Source organism: Protopterus annectens, chromosome 2.part2 (genome assembly GCF_019279795.1).
Source record: "Protopterus annectens isolate FY-2018-M chromosome 2.part2, PAN1.0, whole genome shotgun sequence".
Classification (NCBI taxonomy): Eukaryota; Metazoa; Chordata; order Ceratodontiformes; family Protopteridae; genus Protopterus; species Protopterus annectens.
The window spans coordinates 1091097838-1091119175 of record NC_056730.1 but is presented as its reverse complement, the minus strand read 5'-3'; the positions used below and the strand labels follow the sequence as shown (position 1 = coordinate 1091119175).

The following is a 21338-nucleotide window of genomic DNA, read 5'->3' as shown; positions in this document are numbered from 1 at the left end:
GGGTGGAACATCTGGAAGGGATTTGCTTGACGGTAAGGGGGGTTGAGAGAAGGGAATTTTGTAGCCTCCGGATATAATTGACCATACCAATTTGTCTTGCGTTAAATTTTGCCAGGCTTTTGGGTACAGTGAAAGTCTTCCCCAGACTGCCTCCAGAGGCGGGCAGCCGGGCAACCCTTCAGGGATGCTGAAAGGGCTTCTCAGAGAAGGATTCACTGTTGCCCTGGTTCTGCGGACCCCCTCTGCCACGTGGGTGGCGTCTGTTTCCCCCTCTGCCCCTGGAGGAAGAATCGCTGTGCGTGTCAGGCGAAGCTCCCTGGGATTGCTGGAACCACATTTTGCCACTCTCCTAACCCTTGGGGTATGGTCTAGGAGGAGTGGAAAAATGGACTCCCACGGCAGAGTGCGTCTTGCCTTCTCTCTCACACCTAGTCAAAGTGTCTTTCACCTCTGGTCAAAAAAGAAAGGAACCATCAAAGGGGGTGTTGGTGAATGACGCTCGAAAGGGATCCACAAAATTACACAACCGCATCCATGCATGCCTCCTAAGGGCCACACCCGTACCTGTGGCTCTACTCACACTATCGGCTGCATAGGAAGGGAGCCTCTGGAGGAGTTTACTACAGAATTAAGGGTCGCCAGCTGGGAAGCCACTTTAGCTTGAGCCCCCTCAGCTGATGGATCTTGAAGGGAATCTCAGTGCTCTTTAAGGAGATCCCTCTGAAGCCGGGTAAAATGGCATAAGTAGTTCAGTGACTTCATAGAAAAGGTCGCTGAAGCAAACATTCGCTTCCCGTATCTGTCCATGGTCCTAGACTCCTTGTTAGGAGGATGGACAGACGAAGAGGTTTCCGCTAACTTTTTTGGTGGCTGCTGCTACCACCATGGCATCAACAGGAACACCTTTGGTAAGGACCTGCTCATCATGGGGTGCTGTGATGAACTTGCCAAGTCGCCTACTGTCCCCGGGGCTGACCAAGCCTTTCGAGACATCACTGATAAGTGGATCGAAAGGTGGAGAAACCCAGGAGGTGGAAGGTCGGGAACAGAACGCATCCAGGAATACAGACTCATCCTCGGTAAGGGCTAGGGGATTCCAGTTCCCCCTCTGCTTAAGCATTTCTAGGATGTCCGAAAAGGAAATTTCTTCAGAGGGGGATCTCAGGGACCCTTCCGAATCATCTAAGTCTGTATCAGAAGTGACAGACTCAGGGGAGTCAATGTACTTCCTCCTGCACTTATTACGAGGGGGTTCCTCTGAATGATCAGGGGAGGCCTCGGAAGAAGAGGAAACACAATGGGGTGCGCCCTGGAGTGCCAGTTCCCCACACTTGGGGTCTAGAGGAGGAGCAGAGGTTGGCACAGGCACTACAGGGGACAGAGCCGATGGGGCCGATAGTGGAGCTGACTCAGTGGCCAGCACACTCCTCATGACATCGAAGGCGTCCCTGCCACGATGCAGAGAAGGCTCCGGTTCCGAGGAAATCGGAATCCTTCTCCGCACCGAGGGAGACGGCCCTGAGGCCGATGTAGGAGCTGAGCTCACCTGCGCTGAAGCACTGAGAGGGAGAACGGGGTCGAACAAGGTTCAGATGCCACTTGCCCCCTCGGAGCTGACGAGGGAGACCTGGCGCCCAGATCCCTCAACGGACGGCACCATAGAGGGAATCTGAGCAGACGGAACCGAAGGAGATGGAGAGTTATCGGAGCCAACTGTTCCACTACTCGAACCCCAACGAACTCTGGCTCCGAGCTCAATAGAGTCGGAGGAGGAACATCGATAGAAATGGACGGAGCAGACACCTGTTGAGGAGGGATGAACAACATCTTGGCAAGTGCCTGCGACTTCAGCAACCTACTGACCACTCTCTCCACGTCGTGATCAGAAAGCCTAGAGGATCGAGAGGAGTGAGAAGATCTGTGACTGCACTCGCTTTGAGATTCCCTGAATCAACTTAGCCCTTTCACTACACTTTTTGGTCACCTCTACAGCAGGGGGGTGCTAACACTAACAGTAGTCATACTCACTGCAAACAATGAGTAGTGACCTGTGCAAAAAGTTAAAGCAGATGATTCTTCACAAGAAATTGTAGATAACACATTCCTCCTACTTTTACAGTCTGTCAGAATATAAAGAGCCTGACAAGTTTAAAATTCTGAAAAATCAAGGTTGCAGTTGCACACAATTTTATTAATGATTTCCCCATCCTTGTTAAGAGTAGGACAGGAATTAACCAGGTGCGAACAGTATATTAAGAATGAGAAAATCCTGTCCCCCCCCCCCCCTAAAAGTTGCAGCTGGCTGAGGAAATTTCAGGCAGTAACTCACATCCTGTAAAGTAGACAGGACAGAAGAACTGGTGTAGGCTTTGGAAATTTCTTCGATAAGGACTCATTTTGAGGGACTGAGAAACTTCAGTATTCTCCCAATGAAGACATGGCAATTTCTAGCAATAGTATCAGAGAAAAATCCCAGTAGGGAGATCAAACTCTGCTCTACTCAGTCTGAACCCAAAAACAGAGGATAAAACCCTGCATTTGTTCCGATTCAGAATCTCAAATCTGTTCAGGAAAAGCATCCCCTTCACAAGAAACTACAGGGATCAATAACCTGAAGTACACCCTGAGCTGGACACAAACTATGCCTAAACAAATGACTAAACTCACACTCAAGTTTTCTGTTTGACAGAAGTGGGGCCAACCATGTTACTAATGGTAGGAGCAGCCTCCCCAGGGATGGGCACAGAAAAAATAGGGAAGCATTCCCTGTTCCTTCTCCCAGGACTGACAATAGAGTCTCACTTGCTCACTGAAACCCCAACAATTGCAGCAGACATGCCTAGCCCCCAGTCCATAATAGCTATAAGTGCTACACTACAGGTATCTAAGGTAAGAGAGGAGTGGCTGGGGGTACAACAAATGGCCAACAGCAGCCACCCACCTTTGGCCGAGGCAAATGGGTAACCTGCTGTGGTGGCAAAGGCTGTTTGGTTAACTTCTTTTTGTGACTGGAAGAATAGAACAAGAGACCAATATCTTGTTTGAGTCAAGCTGAATTAATGGTGGCTCTTTCACAGGGAAAGCCAGCAGCAAACGCGAGTAAAAAAAGAAAAAAAAGTTCTTCTAAAGTCACTGTTTACACTTGCCAGCAGCCCCTCACAGACAAAAAAAAAAAAAAAAAAGAAGTGTGTTACATTTCCAAGCTTTAAAATGACTTTCCTGAAGAGGAAAATGATAGAATGTTTTCTCCAAAGGAACCTTCCTACCCAGCAAAAGGAACAGCACAAGCAGACCAATCCTCAAAGTGTTAGGAATGTACTCTTTTGGTGGCAGTAAAGCTCTGAAGGGCTTGGGACCCAAACTGTGTTCAGCCCAGTTAGAGTCTGATTAAGGATAATTCCGAAAGTGCTTATCATACACAATCAAGGGGATTTTATCTTATTTTATTTTGTGTTGCGTCTTATTAAAAGAATAATCGTCCGTGGTGGTGCTACTGGCATTTTACTCAATAATATGAAATGGTTACACTGAAAACCAGGGTGAGCATACCTTCTGCAAAACTAATTCTGGTTCTCTAAAAAGTGGTTCTCAGTGTAACTGATAGTTAATGGGACCAGCTACAAGGTCAACAAATACACCCTCCTTCCTGGGGGATACAGAATATATAAGCCTTTCAACAGAATGCCCACCTAAACATAATTGCTTTGTCTCACACACAAACTAGAGTCTTGCGTGTCAAAAGGCTGCCTCAAAGCGACCAGTGAATCTGATTTCTGCAAACTCACCCAAATCATCTGAAAGGGGAGTTAGTCCAGCAAGATGAACCAATTCCTTGGTTTTGACAAAGCTCAACTCAGATGGGGGACTCGTGTCTGCTGCTCCTTTATGGTGGTACGTTTCTCTTTCAGGCCAATTGGGAGGACTAAAAACAGTGCTGGATCCCAAAAAATGGCCAGAACTGGCATGCTTATGTGGCCGTTTATAGTTTTTTTTTTATAGTGCTTGTGAGGTTGACTTCAAGACTGGCACCTGTTCTGGTGCCTGTGGTATAATAAATATCAGATAACTGATGTACAAGACACAGGGTTTAGGAAGGCATATGGGGGGGGGGGGGTTGGCACAGCAGGCATTTTAGGAGGGGAATAATACAATACCACATTAGAGTCCTACTTAACGACTTGCCGCATCAAGGACACTACATAATGTTAGCAAGGGAAGATGAGGGCTGGAGTAGCGAACATCTGGATGAAAAGCAGGCTCTGCAGGAGCAGTCTTCTCACTAGTAATAGTGTAAGATGTCAATGTAAATATACAAAAAAAATTCAACCAGAGAGGTCACTTTCCTCACTTATCTAGAGGAAACTAGTTTTTTTTTTTATTCAGGCATGTCCAAGGGTCAGCTCCCAGTGTTCTCTCCTGTCTATCTGATGAATCTGAGCATCTTGGAGCAATGGAGAAAATATGTACACAGACAACCCTCTCCTCCTACCACCCAACACTACAACCTGTGAGAGATACACTTATCTAGCCAAACTGGAGGTAAAGCGCTCTCCAACCAAGACCAAACTTTACATTCAAGAGAAGGTAAACACTTGCACCACACCCACACCACACTTATCACATAGTCTCACTAATTCTACACCACAAAAATCCACACATAGTAACAAAAACATTCGCGTAGGCTCTCAATAATCTGTCTAAGCAACAGAGACCTCCAAAGCAGAAACGCAAGCAACCTCCATCCCCCAACACAACCCAAATGACATAGCCCACAGACCCAGTGTGCCACTCAACCACAGCCAATAAGGCAAAACAACGTACCCAACACACTAGTCATAGGTGACTATAGTCAGGCACACTGATGTCCCACTCACCAGGCTAAACAAGGAAAATGTTACTGTCAGCTGCCTGTCAGGTGCCAGGATCTACCACATAACCCACACACACTCAGTCACTCCACAACAAGTACAAATATGAATGCCATTGTCCATGTTGGTGTGAACGACCCGAGATGCACCTCCCTGGACTACATGGAAGAGCTCTTGGATCATGTAGCCCAGGCAGGTATGACCCTAGCCCTGAGTAGCATTCTGCCATCGCCCAGAACGATGCCACAGTACAAGGACAAAATGATAGACTTCAACAATTGTCAGAGCTTCTGGTGTCATTCTAGGGGGATCCAGTATCTGTCTCTGCTTGGGATGACATTGTCGACAGGCCACGATGCTTTGCCAGAGATGGCATGCACCTGTCGCCTCTGGGATTCCGGATACTGGCTAAGGCTCTTGTCGCCCCTACAGTGCCTTTTTTAGGCAAGGTTCAAATGACAAATTCACCACTGTATGCTAGAAGTCTAAATCTCAAAATGCACTCACTAAAGGCACTCCTTAAATTGGAGAACATCGATATCTGTGCAGTGACCGAGACCTGGTTCAAGGCTCCAGACAGCACCCCTGCACTACCAGGCTATAACTCGTACCACACTTTCGGCCATGTAACCTGGACCGGAACACCAAAGGCGGAGGTGTGACCATATTCATTAAGGATATCCACACCTCCAGGCTAGTTGCTCAGCATAATGCATCCGAGGTTATCCAAGTGCAACTAACTCAGGGCAAAACTGCAATCCAAATTGTAGCTTGCTACAGATCCCCCACCATGCCCCAAGATTCCCACTTCTCTTTTCTTGATGTACTGGAAAATATTCGGGTTCAACCAAACACCCTAATAATGGGCGATTTCAACTACCCCACCATTAACTGGGAAAATTACTCGTATACCATCTCCTTCACACAACGTTTTCTGGAATTCATAAAATCCAATGCCCTGGATCAACTTATCCACACCCCCACCAGGTGGCAACAATATCCTAGACCTAGTTATTACCAACATGAGTGACCGGTGTTCAACACCTGAAGTCAACTCCTCGTTGGTCCGATCCGACCATAAGCTAATCACCCTTGATATCCACATCCCGCCCCCACCCCCCCATTAAGGAAACCACAGTAAAAAAAATTCTCCAAAGCCAACTTCATGCTCAAGACAAAAGTGGTGAACTTCATGACACCCATGCAGATGGACAATACAGTTACGACTGCATAATCCTCCACAAATGCACTAACACTTACGAGTGCATGGATCGTGCTATCCCAAACAGAACCAAGATGCTATCCTCCAAAATAAAGGAAGGCAATCTGGTGGCCCCCTGCCATAAACAAAACTGTACAACAGATGGAAGAAATTGTTGCAAAAAGATAAAATCCCATGAGTGGAGGAGTTCCCTGCTCAGCCTCAGTAAAAAGCTGAGATAACTTATAAGATCCTCCAAAGCTAGCTGCGAAAACCCAGCGAGTCTAAGGACAACCAGAAAGCATTCTGTAGCTATGTCAAGAATCTCAATGGCAACACCCAGATCTGCTCTGAGCTACAGCACAATGGCACGAAAACTACAGAACCAACTGATAGTGCCAACATCCTGGCAGATAACATTACCCCCCCCCCTAAATGGGCCATATCTATACAGAAAGAATGCAGAGTCCCTGTAATCAACTACGCAGCTAAAAGCTGCACTCTCTAAAGCCAAACACACAGCATCCACGGGACCGGACAACATCCCAGGCTGCATTTTACACAAACTTAGAATGAACTGGCTCCCCACCTAAGCACCATGTTCAACTACAGCCTCACATCAGGCTGTGCGCCCACTGAATGGCGTACAGCAACAGTTATCCCACTCCACAATGGGGGAGCCACCACTGATCCTGGGATCTATTGCCCTATTAGCCAGACAAACATGGTCTGCAAGGCCATGGAACATATCATGGATCTCAAACAAAGACATTGGTACACTCCAAACTCTGGATCCCACCCAGTTCGGGTTTGTGAAAGGTAGATCATGCCTCCTGAACCTGATCGACTTCTTTGAGGCAGTCACCAAAGTCGTAGAGGAGGGTAAGGTGGTTCACACAGCCTACCTTGACCTCGTCAAGGCTTTCGACACCATCCCCCATTCTGGAATTATAGCTAAACTCACTAAACTAGGTATAGATCCCCTACGTCACAAGATGGGTTGCCAACTGGCTCACTGACAGAATCCACACTGTAAAAGTTGCACACTCCAAATCTGACCTCAAACCAGTGACAAGTGGAGTACCACAGGGTTCAGTCCTTGGACCTCTCCTGTTTGGCATCTACTTCTCTGAAGTACAGGCCAACACAGAAGGCCTCTGGCTAATGAATTACGCAGATGACTGCAAACTAGGAACCATAGTAGAGTCCCCAAATGATGTAGAAATACTACAGAAGGGCTCGCTGAGACAGATGCCTGGTGTCAAAGCCATGGCCTCAAGCTCAATGCCAAAAAGTGCAATCTCATCCTCTTTGGGGGGGGGGGGGACTCTGTACCCATGAACTGCTACATAGACAGCAGTCTATTTAACACTGAATGCGTGATGAGACCTTGGGACCCAGGTGGGCAGTAGTCTGTCCTTTGATAATCACATCGCCACAGCAGTCAGGAAGTCCTTCTACGTGGCACACCTCATCATAAAAGGGTTCTCATCCAGGAAAAAAAAAAAAAAAAAAAAAAGGTCATTCTCATACTTGACACTCAGACCCATTATAGAGTACAACGTCCCTTTTGGAACGTACATCACAAGACATCTGCAGCAGCTGTAAAGGCCACAGAAGTACTCACAAAGAGGATTACTGGCCTCAAACAGATGCCCTATACTGACAGTCTCAAAAAACTTCAGCTTTACTCCGTAGCATATCGCCTATGCCGAGGTGATCTCTGCCCAACATATAAAGCTATGTCAAACCCAGAGCCGATGGACTACACCTAAAGAAATCCCAATCCCTCCAAGCTACATGGTCTAGGGACCTAAACCTTGTCACCACAATAAACAGGACATGCTGGAGGGATAGATTGCTGTCCCACAGACTTCCCAAAGTCTGGAACAGGCTACCCTTCTATATCAAGCAAAGTTCTTCATTAGCACTCTTCAAGAAAAATCTTGAGGAGTGGATGGGAAATTGAAAATACACCCCAGGGATCACTTCTGTGTGACAGTAGCACAAGAAAATAACTTTCTAGGGTGGTGTAAACCAGGGAACCTTATTGGCTAGGATTACGTAGGCCCTCGGGCCGATAGCCTAGTACCTACCTATGAACCCAAAGGATACAGCAACTCTAAAACAAAAGGATTAGACAAACGTAAATGCATACAGCAACTCGCATCCTAGCCAGAGCAAATTAGACAAAGAATAACCAGAACTAGAGAACTGAGAACTCAGACCTTCAAACTACTAAATGTTTCTGTTCTAGTCTTTCAAAAGAGTGAGGCAACAAGTTTTGCAGCACTTCCATTACCTCTCCACAGTATTGCTCCTCTTAAAGATTAGCATTCCACTTTGTACTGAAGAGAAAAACCAGGCAGAAACTGCAAAAACAGTTTTTATATAAAAACAGACAATCTACAACTAAGGCATAACAAGTGGAATTTGTTTTTCTAAACAAATACTTAACCCTGACTGACATGGATCTAAAACCTAAACTAAAAGACAAGTAAAACCAAATCGTCCACTCCCACCCCGGAGACACTTATTGGTAAAAACCAAGAAGTAGCAGCTAATACCTTTAACTCCTTCTTTACAGAGACCATTCAGTCACTAGCCAATCAACTAACTCTTCCTTCCTCCCCCTTATTTAATGTTTCTGAGGAATCATCCTCCTCCCTTACCCTTCAGCCAACATCCACCTCTTCAGTATCTTCACAAATCCTTATCTGTTTAAAAACTTTCATTTGTCTCTGTAGTGCTTGCTGTGTCTGTAGGCTAAATACTTGGTGGCTTTGCAGTTGCCCGCCCCTACTGTGACACACCTCCCAGTCTAGTGTCATTAGTTCATTCTGCCTAATACAGAGAGAACATTTGATAAGGCCTTCTGTTCCTCCTTTTTCCCTTTCAAAAAGTAAAACTTTTTCTTTTTTTTTCCTCTTTCGCCTGAACCTTCTTGTGTTCTGACTGTCCTTCTCAAACATTTTGGAAATATACAGTATATTTCAGAGCATTTGTTATAACTGTATTTGCTATAACTGATTTAAGTATTTTTTCTGGCTTTTTGATTATTTACTGCTTAGCGACTGCATTTTCGCCTGTTTATACAGCTCTGCATTCTATTTAAACTGTTTGTGTGTTGATTAACTGTTTTGCACTTTTAAAAAGTTATTTGTTGCTTAATTTTACCTGTAGTGCTAACACACTCAAGTGCGCTAGCCATTTAAAAGTGTTTACTGTCTGTTTTTCCTCCGTTTTCTGCAAAAAAGAAAAAAACAAATCTTGTTTTCCCGCCTTACTGAACTAGAATAGTCCAGTCTTCAGAGTTTGCTGATCTCTGGGCTTTGTCTTGGTTCCTGTGCTATTCCATATCCTTATTTGGATAAAAGGAAGCGTCTTTGTTCACCAGTGGGAGTGGGGAGCACTGAGCAGCCTATTTGTCCCTAGAGGAGTGGTTCCAGCCAGAAACTTGTAGTCTATTGGCCATTTTGGGTCAATTCCTAGCTCTTTTCAGCCACCTGTAATAAAGCCCGCTTTAGCGTGATTTAGCGTGGAGTTGCTCATAGAGCACCATCGGGCAGCGCCGGTTAAACTATTTCTGGCTCCGTAAAGACTGCTCTTCAATTTTATCCTTAGAACTTCTGTAGTTGCAATCTAAACAGTCTATTCTCTATCTCAAAAGCTCAGCACTTGCTCCTAAAGCTAAAGTACTTATATACTAAAAGTACTACATTAGCCTAGAATCCCCTTGAGTACCCATTTCCCTATAGGTCCCTTCTGACTCAAGTTACACAGCAAATTTTTCTAGCATGTCGAAGGGTCAGTTGCTAGCGTCCTCTCCTGTTCAGCTGGTGAATCTGGGCATCTTGAGGCAATGTTACAATTGCCTCATGTACACAGACAACCCACTCTCCCACAAAACACAAATACATGTGAGAGATGCAACTATATAGCCAAACTGGAGGCTGAGCTCTCTCAACTCAGGACTGGCAAGACCAGACAGGAGGAGAAGGAAACCACGCACACCACAAATCCAGTTTCACATACAACTATCACAACTGCAAAACAAACACAAACACACAAAGACATACTCGGAGGCACTGATCAAAAATCTACCAAAACTACAGAGGCCTCCAAAGCAGACACCCAAGCAACTGCCACCTCAAGACATAAGACATGCAACACATAGTTCTCAAAGTCAGTGTGCTAAACAGTCACAGCCCTTAAGGCCAAACACAATGCCAGACACACTTGTTATAGGCGACTCCATAGTCAGACACACTGACGTCCCACTCACCAGACTGAACAAGGAAAAGATCACAGTAAGCTGCCTGTCAGGCGCTAGAATCCGCCACATAACACAAGCACTCAGGTCACTCCACAGCAAGTATGACTCAGTCATTGTCCATGCCGGTGTGAACGACCTGAGACGTACCTCCCTGGACTACATGAAAAGAGACATAGGAGGAGCTCTCAGATTATGTAGCCCAGGCCGGTATGACCCTGACCAGTATCCTACCCTCACCAAGAATGATGCCACAATACAGAGACAAAATGATCAGCTTTAATAATTGGCTTAATTACTGGTGTCATTCTAAGGGGATCCAATGTCTGTCTGACTGGGATGACATGCTTGACAAGCCACGCTGCTTCGCAAGGGACGGCTTGCACCTGTCACCCCTGGGCTTCCGGATATTGGCAAAGGCTCTTGCCACCCCCATAGTGCCTTTTTTAGGCAAGGCTCAAATGATAAACCTACCACCCTAGAAAACAAAAATGGAGAAAAACTAAGGGTAATACTGCTCAATGCCAGAAGTCTAAACCTCAAGATGCACGCCCTCGAAGCCCTCCTCAGTATGGAGAACATCGATGTCTGTGCTGTGACTGAAACCTGGTTCAAGGCTCCTGAGAGCACCCCAGCACTATCAGGTTATACCTCATATCATGCGTTCCGGCCCCAAAATCTGAACCGAACCACAAAAGGAGGGGGAGTATCCATATTCATAAAGGATACCCACACCTCCAGGTTAGTGGCAACGCACAAAGCATCGGAGACCATCCAGGTGCAATTAACCATAGGTAAAACTGCCCTACAGTTTGTAGCATGCTACAGACCACCCTCTCAAACTCAGGAAACCCACACAGCCTTCCTGAAGACACTGGAGAGTAGGAATGTCTCTCCAAACACCATCATATTGGGTGACTTCAACTACCCAAACATAGACTGAGAACACTACTCAAGCCCCAACACCCTAGCCCCAAAGGTTCCTGGAGTTCATAAACTCAAATGCTATGGAACAACTAGTCACCATTCCCACAAGAGGAGAAACTATACTAGACCTGATCATCACAAACATGGGGACAAAATGCTCCACACCGGAAGTATATCCCTCATTGGTGAGATCAGACCATAAAATCCACATCCCGCCCCCAACCCCAGCAAAAAAGACCACAGTGAAGAACTTCTCAAAAGCAAACTTCACACTTCTTAAGACTGGAGTGGTATCCTTCAAGGCCCCCGTGCCAGTGGAAACCACAACCCACGCTGCTGAAACCCTTACAAATGCCTTGCACCTCCAGGAATGTATGGATCAAGCAATCCCTAATAAAATCAAGACCCTTTCCACCAAAGGCAGGCGCCCGGTCTGGTGGACCCCAGCCATAAACAAACCCTACAACAAGAGGAGAAAGCTACTACATGACAGAGCAAAATCCCTAAAAGGGAAGGCATCTCTGATCACTACTAGCAAAAAACTACGATCACTCATAAAATCATCCAAGGCCAACTTTGAGAGAAAAATCGCTAATGACACAAAAGACAATCATAAGGCCTTCTTTAGCTATGCTAGAAACCTGGGTGGAAACTCCCAGATATGCTCAGAATTAGTCCAAAATGATACAAAAATCACTGAACCCACAGACATTGCCAACAGACGGCAGACAGGTTCAGTGCAAATTTCTCCCCTCCCTCCCCCCCAAAAGGAGAAATATCTATCCCACCAGAGTCTAGCCTCCCAAACATCTCAGATGCCCAGGTGAGAGCGGCTCTCTCTAAAGCAAAAAACACAGCATCAATGGGACCGGACGGTGTCCCCGGCTGGCTGTGTGCTACACGAACTCTATGAGGAACCAAACCCACACATAAGGCTGCTGTTTAATCTTAGCCTTACTACAGGATACATACCCAAAGAATGGCGTACGGCAACTGTGGTCCCACTCCACAAAGGCGGTGCTTCTACGGACCCTGGAAATTACCGCCCCATAAGCTTGACTAGCCTCGTCTGCAAAGCTATGGAGAGGATCATAATGGAACTCATAAAGACATTGGGGACCTACAGACACTGGATCCTACCCAATTTGGCTTTGTCAAGTGCAGATCCTGCCTCTTGAACTTGGTCGACTTTTTCGAAACAGTCACTAAGGCAATTGATGAGGGTAAGGCAGTTCACACAGCCGACCTAGCAAAAGCGTTCGACACAATACCCCACTCGGGCATCATAGAAAAGCTCACCAGCTTAGATGTAAACCCATATGTCACAAGATGGGTTGCAAACTGGCTCAAGGACAGAACCCACAGGGTTAGAGTTGCTGGTGCCATGTCAGACTCTAAGCTGGTCACGAGCGGTGTCCCACAGGGCTCAGTCCTGGGCCCCCTCTTGTTCGGCATTTATTTTTCTGAAGTGCAGGCAAACATAGGGGGATTGTGGCTGACAAAATTTGCAGATGACTGCAAACTGGGCACCATAACTGACACTCCATCAGACACAGACATCCTCCAGAGAGGTCTCATAGAAATGGATAACTGGTGCCAGAGTCATGGCCTTAAGCTAAACGCCAAATAATGTACAGTCATACCCTTTGGGAAAAACAAGGTAACCCCTAATTACCACATAGGTGGTAATCCATTAAACACGGAAGACGTTATCAGGGACCTGGGGACCCAAGTTGACAGTAACCTCTCTTTTGACACTCACATTGCCAAAGTGGTTAGGAAGACCTTCTACATTGCCCACCTGATCATGAAGGGATTCACATCCAGATCAGGAGAGGTCATTGTACCCCTGTACTCTTCACTTATCAGACCAATGATTGAGTACAACGCCCCATTCGGAATGTACCTTACCCGACACCTGCAGCAGTTGGAAAGACACCAAAAGTTCCTCACCAAAAGGATAAAGGGGCTCAAACATATGTCATACGCTGCCCGACTGAAAAAACTCCAGCTCTATTCAGTCGCATACTGTCTGCTCAGAGGTGATCTGTGCCTGACATACAAGGCCATGTCCAACGGAATTAATGGACATGCTCCACCTCAAAAAATCCAAATCCACCAGAGCAAGAGACTTAAACCTCAACACGGACATAAATAGGACGTGCTGGAGGGACAGATTCATCACCCAGAGACTCCCTACACTATGGAACAGAATCCCAGTCCATGTGAGGCAGAGCCCCTCACTGACTCTGTTCGAGAAATCTTGACGAGTGGATGGGAGATCGTAGGTTTACCCCGGGAATCATCTCTGTGTCACTGCTGGACAGAGGCACAGCAAACTAATGGGTATAGTATTCTCATCCTAAGGGGTGGTAAAAGCCACACACACTCTGGCTAGGCTTATAAATGCCCATAGGGCAGATAGCCTAGTATGAACCTATGAACCTATTAGAACCTTATTGAAGAAACTCAAACCAACCACACTTTCTGCCGATCGACTCCCAGCTGAATACCTGCAAATAGGGTAGGCTATAACATCTGCTGCTATCTCAGTCCTAATTAACCGAACTATAACAGAGGCCATCATCCCTTCAATATGGAAAATATCCTATGTCATTCCACTTCATAAGGGTGGCTCCTCCACTGAACCATCGAACTATAGACCCATAGCAATTTTGTCTCCAATAGCCAAAATTATGGAAAGATGTGTTCATAAACAATTACTTCACTATCTTAACCTAAACAATCTACTGTCCCATACTCAACATGGTTTCAGACCCCACCATAGTACGACCACCGCCCTACTTTCCTTTACTGACTCCGTAAATAAAAATCGTAACAGCAAAATAATAACTTCTGCACTCTTTCTTGAGCTGTCAAAAGCTTTTGACATGGTCAATCACGAGATTCTGCTCCACACCCTAGAAACCTTACACCTTGATAATCCAGCTCTCAGCTGGTTCAAGGTTTACCTCTCTGGAAGACAAGCAGTCCAATGGGAAAATAAGCTATCTCACCTGCTGCCTAATACCATAGGAGTTCCTCAGGGCTCCATACTCGGTCCCCTCTTTTCTGTATTCATAAATGAACTTCACTCTATTATCCCTAAAGCCACCTGTATACAATACGCAGACGACTCCACCCTTATTTGCTCTGATGTCTCTCTCTCTGATCTACAAGTAGTCACCCAACACTGCTTTACTGCAGTAGAAAAATGGCTCGCAGAACGGAAACTCATCCTAAATCCAAAAAAAAAAAAAAAAAAATTATTTTTTCCCCACCTCAGTTCCTCCACCAGTTCAACTTTCTCCACAATCTAATAACAGTACCTTCTTTGTTCAATCTATTAACGGTACCAAAATTGAGCCTGATACCAACACTAAACTTTTAGGGGTCATTATTGATAAGCTTAGATTTGATATGCATATCAGTCAAACCATAAAGACAGTAAATAAGAAACTTGGATCCTTGTATAGAATTAAAAACTTCCTAATGCCAAACTCACTATTGCACGTACGCATCTCCTCTCTACCCTATTGTATGCCTCTCGTGTCCTTTCCTTCCTCAACAAAAATGAGACTAACAAACTCTCTGTTGCCTATAATCACATTGCCAGATTTGTAACAAGTGCTCCTCATAGAACCCATCATTGTCTTAATCTAAGGAAACTTGACTGGCTAGAACTACCCAATCTTCTTAAACTGAACCAACTCACTGAAGCGTTTAAAATAATCAAACAACCTGATAAAACCCCTTCACTGAGTGAAATTCTGATTCCCTACTCCAATCTTAGCTGTCTTCGCTCCTCAAACAGATTTTTGGACCAAACTATCAAATCTAACAACTCGGGCGGTGATGCTCTCTTTGCCAATTCTATAGGAAAGGTTTGGAATTCCCTCCCTAATAACCTAAGACTTTCTACCTCCCTTTGTCAATTTAAAAATAATCTTAAACAATTTTTAAGTCTCATTGGCTTTGCCCATGTATTAATCCAGACTAGTCCTCTTTGACACGTACTATACCCACTCCCCTGTACCTACTAGACGCTACTCTTGTTTTTCTAAGTTTCAAATAATTATCAACCAACGACCTTTGTATTCTATCTCCTCCGGTTTCTGCAGTAATCAAGTTCCTCCTTGCCTGACTGTATTCTATAACAGCTAGGATCCTGCAACAACTTAGTAAAATTATAGCATTTTGAGTTGTAATTAAATCACGCTGTTGGCAAATGTATCTAAACCAAAAATATTATTCCTGTGACTGTGTATTTATCTGTATGTAATTAATGTGTTTACTCTTCTCTGTGGAGCTTTTCTCCCCGGGCCTCCGCTGAAAATGGACATGTATCCAGTCGGACTATCCCGGTCAACAAATGTAAAATAAATAAAATAATTACACCCAAATCAAAACAGTCTCAAAAAGGGATGCTCTACAGCATAAAGCAATCTGCACAAGGGTACACCACATTACAAGACAAGGGGAAAGGTTAGCAATATACGAAGCTTTTTTATTTTATTTATTTATTTTACCTGCCACACAAGTTAGTTGCTCCTGCAGCCATACCTCAACAGGAGGTCAGAGAAGGTTAAAACTTCTTTACCTTCAAGGCCCACACTAAAGCTTAATCACTGCTGGGGGTGGGGTGATCCCCATGGACTTCCAGTATGATCCAGAGCCACATTCCACAGGAATCATCCAACTATGCAGCATCCCTCATCATGGCACCCAACTAAGTTCATCTAGGTCCTCAAAAAGAAAGTGGTTGCTTCTCAGCATCTCCTAATGGGAGCTTGCAATGGAGCTTTATTTCTGTCTCATACTGACGCTCTCAGTAGGCCACTATGGTTGGTTTAGACAAACTCGGCTTTGCACCCAAGGTTCAGTCCAAACTTCGTCACTGGTTGTGTGGTTTTTGGTGTTATTGTATCCTAGTACCCCACACATATGCACAGTAGTAAAACCCAACTATCCCAACACCCAATGACATGTACAAATATGTATATACCTAGCCAAAATCCCAGTCAATGATGGTGCCCTCAGACAAACCCACACAGCTCTGAAACATATCAGTGATGGGGATAATCATTTTCTTGTCAGTATAGGTAGTACCAAACTGAAAAGGAGAGTGCACACACATGATATACCATACAAGCATTTACTTCTACAATCAGAGGCAAGGCCGGGATAAAGGGCCTATTCATAAAATGCGACTTACTGGCACATAGCCTTGGTTGTTACTAGGCCAACGTTCCACTAGTGGCGATATTGTAGTTGATGGCCTCACCAGATGCACAGTAGCAAGCCCCACCCCAAACCCATATGTCATTCATGAAAATACATTCCCTCCGAATGTACAACTGAAGAAAAAGTGCACTTGACGTAGTATGACAGTAAATAGGTTCATAGGTAGGTAACTAGGCTATCTGCCCGAAGGCATTTATACACCTAGCCAGAATGTGTTGGCTTTCGCCGCCCCCTTAGATTAGTTACCTGCACCTCTGTCTAGCAGAGCTACTGAAGTGATCCCCGAGGTAAACTTTGTTTCCCATCCACTCAAGATTTCTTTTGAAGTGTGTTAGCGAGGAGTTCTGCCTAATGTAGATTGGGATCTTGTTCCAAAGCATGGGAAGTCTCTGGGACAGGAATCTATCCCTCCAGCACATCCTATTTATTGTTGTGGTGAGGTTTAGATCCCTAGAGCGTGTGGCTTGAGGGGATAAGGTTTTCTTTAGGTGGAGCATGTCCATCAATTCTAGGCTGGACATGGCCTTGTATGTCAGGCAGAAATCACCTCCGAGTAGGCGGTATGCAACAGAATACAGCTGTAATTTCTTCAGTCGGGCTGCATAGGACATCTGTTTGAGGCCAATGATCCTCTTGGTGAGGTACTTCTGTGGTCTTTCCAATTGTTGCAGGTGTCTTGTGAGGTACATCCCAAACGGGGCGTTGTACTCTACTCATCAATCACCAGACCAGTCATAGAGGGGTACAATTACCTCTTTTGATCTGTATGCGAACCCTTCTGTGATCAGGTGGGCCACGTGGAAGGATTTTCTAACCACTTTGGCAATGCGATTATCAACGATGAGATTACTATCTACTTGGGTCCCCAGATTCCTTATTACATCTTCTGTATTTAGGGGACTACCACCTATGTAGTAGTTTGTGGGTACTTAGTTTTTTCCAAAGGGTATGACTATGTACTTTTTGGCATTTAGCTTGAGGCCATGATTTTGACACCAGGTATCCGTCTCAGTGAGACCCTTTTGGAGGATGTCTGTGTCAGCCGGAGAGTCAATTAAAGCCCCTACTGTGCAGTCGTCTGCAAACTTGGTCAGCCATAGTCCTCCTGTGCTTGCTTGTACCTCTGAGAAGTATATGCCGAACAGGAGGGGTCCTAGGACTGAGCCCTGGGGAACTCCACTTGTAACAGATTTAGAATCAGATCTAGCTCCCGCCACTCTCACCATGTGGGTTCTGTCCGTGAGCCAGTTGGCAACCCACCTTGTGACATAAGAGTTCATGTTCAGACCGGTGAGCTTATCTATAATACCAGAATGGGGAATGGTGTTGAAGGCCTTTGTGAGGTCTAGGTAGGCTGTGTGTACCACCTTTCCCTCATCTATAGCCTTGGTAACTGTCCCAAATAAGTCCACCAGGTTCAGGAGGCATGATCTGCCCTTAAAGCCGAACTGGGTAGGGTCCAGTGTTTGGAGGTTCCCAATGTCTCTGTTAATGAGTTCCATGATGATGTGTTCCATAGCCTTGCAGACCAAGCTAGTCAGGATTATAGGGTGATAGTTCCCGGGGTCTGTTGTGGCTCCACCTTTACGGAGCGGAATAACCACTGCTGTGCACCACTCTATGGGTACGTAGCCTGTGGAGAGGCTGAATTTGAACAGTGTGTTTTAAGTGAGGGGTTAGTCAGTCTTTGAGCTCGTATAGGACGCAGCCTGGGACACACTCTGGTCCCATTGATGCTGTGTTTTTGACTTTGGAGAGGGCTATTCTAACCCGAGTGCCTGTGATTTCAGGGACTCTACATTCTTCTGGTATGGTTATGGGCCCTTTTGTGGGTGAAGTCTGCACTGAACCTGTCTGCCAGGATGTTGGCGATATCAGTCGGTTCACTGTATTTTGTGCCATTCTGCACCAACTCCAAGCAGATCTGAGCATTGCCACTTAGATTCTTGACATAGCTAAAGAATGCCTTGTGGTTATCTCTGGAGTTCTTGACATAGCTAAAGAATGCTTTGTGGTTAATCTTTGGAGTCCATGGCAAATTTTCTCTCAAAGCTCGCCTTCGATGATTTTATGAGGGATCGTAGTTTCGTGCTGATACTGATCAGGGATGGCTTCCTTTCTTGGGATTTTACTCTTTTCTGTACTAGTTTCCTCTATTATATAGCTTGTTTATGGCAGGAGTCCACCAGACTGGTTTCCTTTTCTTGGAGGAGCGAGTATAACAGTAAACGGTTTACCAACATCTGTAATTGACAAGTTTTATTGCAGTAATAATATATACATCAGGAAAGAAACGAAACCGTCAAAACACATGTCGTCAGGCTTTTTACCGTACAGCATTATAGTTCTCTTTGTCAGTCAGAATGCGATGGTTCACTGCCTCAATTAAATGCCCAGACTTTTTTGGTGCAGATGTCACAGCCGACAATTCCTCAGTATCATTGGCAGGACCTTTTTATTAAGAACAGCTTTCCTGAGCGATACTGTACTAACCGTTTGTACATTTAATATTTTCATATCATGTATGCACGAGCAAATTAAATATGCAGACCAGGTTGTCATTCAATTTGCAACACGCCCACTTCTGCACGAAACTAACTGGTGAGACCTACAATATCGCCCCACTAGCACCCTTATAAGCTTAGTAGCATTCCCAAACTGTCATGAGAGTTTATATTGACGGGGCATGTTAGTCGTGAGGTAAACTAACGGATTTGTAGGGGTGGTATAAGTTAGGACAACACTTTTCTTATTGGTGGCCTGTCCATAAGAGACATGGGGTCAGACCGGGGGTAAATTGATGACTTCCCACCCAGGAATAAACTCTTTTTACACAACACCTCTCAACATCTTTACCCAGATTTCTTGCATTAAACCTAACAAAACAGGGGAACAAAGACCAAAAAAATAGGGACAGTTAACTACTGCTATTCTAGCAACACTCTTCATTTATAACAAGGATTGTTTTAACATACATTTTCTAAACGATTTTAAGCATGAAACTATATATCTGGTAACCAATCCTCAGACAATCCCAGTGTTTTGCCAGAAAACCACAAGTTTATGAGGAACAGACCAAGAACACAAGACAAATCTGGACATCCTGCGAAAAAACTGGACAGCTGAAAGGTCGGGGAGCCCATTCCACAGCATGGGGGTGGGATCCTTTGAGACACGTCTCCAGCATGTGTCACAAGTCAACCGTACATCATTTGCATAGGAAATGGGGGCAATTTGGCACATCAAGCGGGCCACGCCCACTTCTGCAGTGTCTTGACCATACGAAGGACCTAGAATACAATAACGCCAAGTTCTCTCAATTTACTACCGCCACAAACACAAAAAAAGGCTTGTGGTCAGAAACAGGACTAAAGAGAATTTGAGGAGAGACTTTCCTTGCACAGTAAACTGTAGCACAAGTATGTGACACGCGAGGAATGCGACAAGATGACTTAACCTTGAAAGTAAGACTTTACTGCCGATGGCTTCTGAATAAGTACCCCAGAGTTAGCAGCCACTGCATACCCAATTAAAGCAAAATAGAAAGTACTACAGATTTACTTTCTATTAATTTTCTCATCCCCTCTGACATTACAAGACAAACCACTATTTTGATTCTCAACCCACTGCACTCCAATAGGACGTTGCCCCATCCCGCCCAATGAAAGTTAAGTACACTTCTACGGCGGTTTGCAGTATGTAAAACGAAATCACTGCTGTGTTCAGTTTCACTGTTCTATACATCTTTTACCAAGTATTATGGACCAAGTTACGCACAAACATCTATATATTAGACATAGATATATACACATCCATTAGAAAATTTCTGTGGACCTTCATCGCTTCTGCAAAGAGTACTATACAACTCTACCAACAAATTTATTTCATTGTGAATAATCTCAGCCTATATCCTACTTAGCACATTTCATCAAACAACTAGACATAACGCCTGAATAATGGCAAACACAAACAAATTATATCTTAAATATGAACACGTTATTTCCGGTGAACGAACAATGACTTACACGAACGTAAAATAAACAAAAAAAAAATCCTCAGCGAAGGATATATATATATGTTAGTAATTTGTCTAAACATTTACCTGTACTCGTAGATATCATCGCAATACTTATCCGAATAATAAATTTGTTTATGGGCCATTCTAATATTGAGAAAAATGATCAATAAAAACTTATAATTTTTCCTTCACACAGTTCATAAAAAAAATCCAACAACAAACTTTTAATACTCCACAACCGCCACTACGTCTCCTACGTCCTTCCACAGATATTTGAAAGTATGAGGCTCGCGCTTATTGGCCAAAAATGAAATAACGCCTACGATCTGTAGTGTCACTTCCAGTTGCAGTGCATGTGCTGTTCGCGGGAGATAGTGAAAGGGAAACTGTCCAATGATTTTGGAGAGGTTGGTAGTATTGCTTATTTGATTTGCTCTAAGATACATTTCATTATTACATGCTGATGTTAAACTTTTTCTACTGTTTTGTATACCCTTCAAATTAAGTAGTTATTTTTGTTTTAGGAGTGGTGTTTAATTTGGTTTATGTAAAATATTTGTTTGACAGCAGACTGTTTATTCATTAGTATCGTTTTACAGACGTGGTAATTAGTTTGGAGTAACGTTGTTTAAATATAAAGCGTTTCCTGTGCCACATTGAAAATATCTAGCACACAGTTGCTGTTAAGAAATATTTTAATCAGTTTTCTTAGTAAATAACACTAAGTAGAATTCAAACGTTTTATAGTTAGAAAAGTAATCCATTTTTAACTTTTTTTGGGCTTCTGATAAATGATTAGCTATATTG

The 21338-nt window shown here is 44.5% G+C and overlaps 1 protein-coding gene across 1 annotated transcript in view; it reads right to left on the bottom strand.

The window, feature by feature from the left end:
* The window catches only part of CKS2 (CDC28 protein kinase regulatory subunit 2), a 181816-nt gene extending 160991 nt beyond the window's left edge, over positions 1-20825 (bottom strand). Inside the window, exon 1 of the mRNA XM_044064310.1 lies at positions 20616-20825. Within this exon, the coding sequence (XP_043920245.1) occupies positions 20616-20674 (59 nt within the window). The 5' untranslated portion in view covers positions 20675-20825. The remainder of the gene's footprint in view (positions 1-20615) is intronic.
* Between the last annotated feature and the right edge of the window lie 513 nt (positions 20826-21338).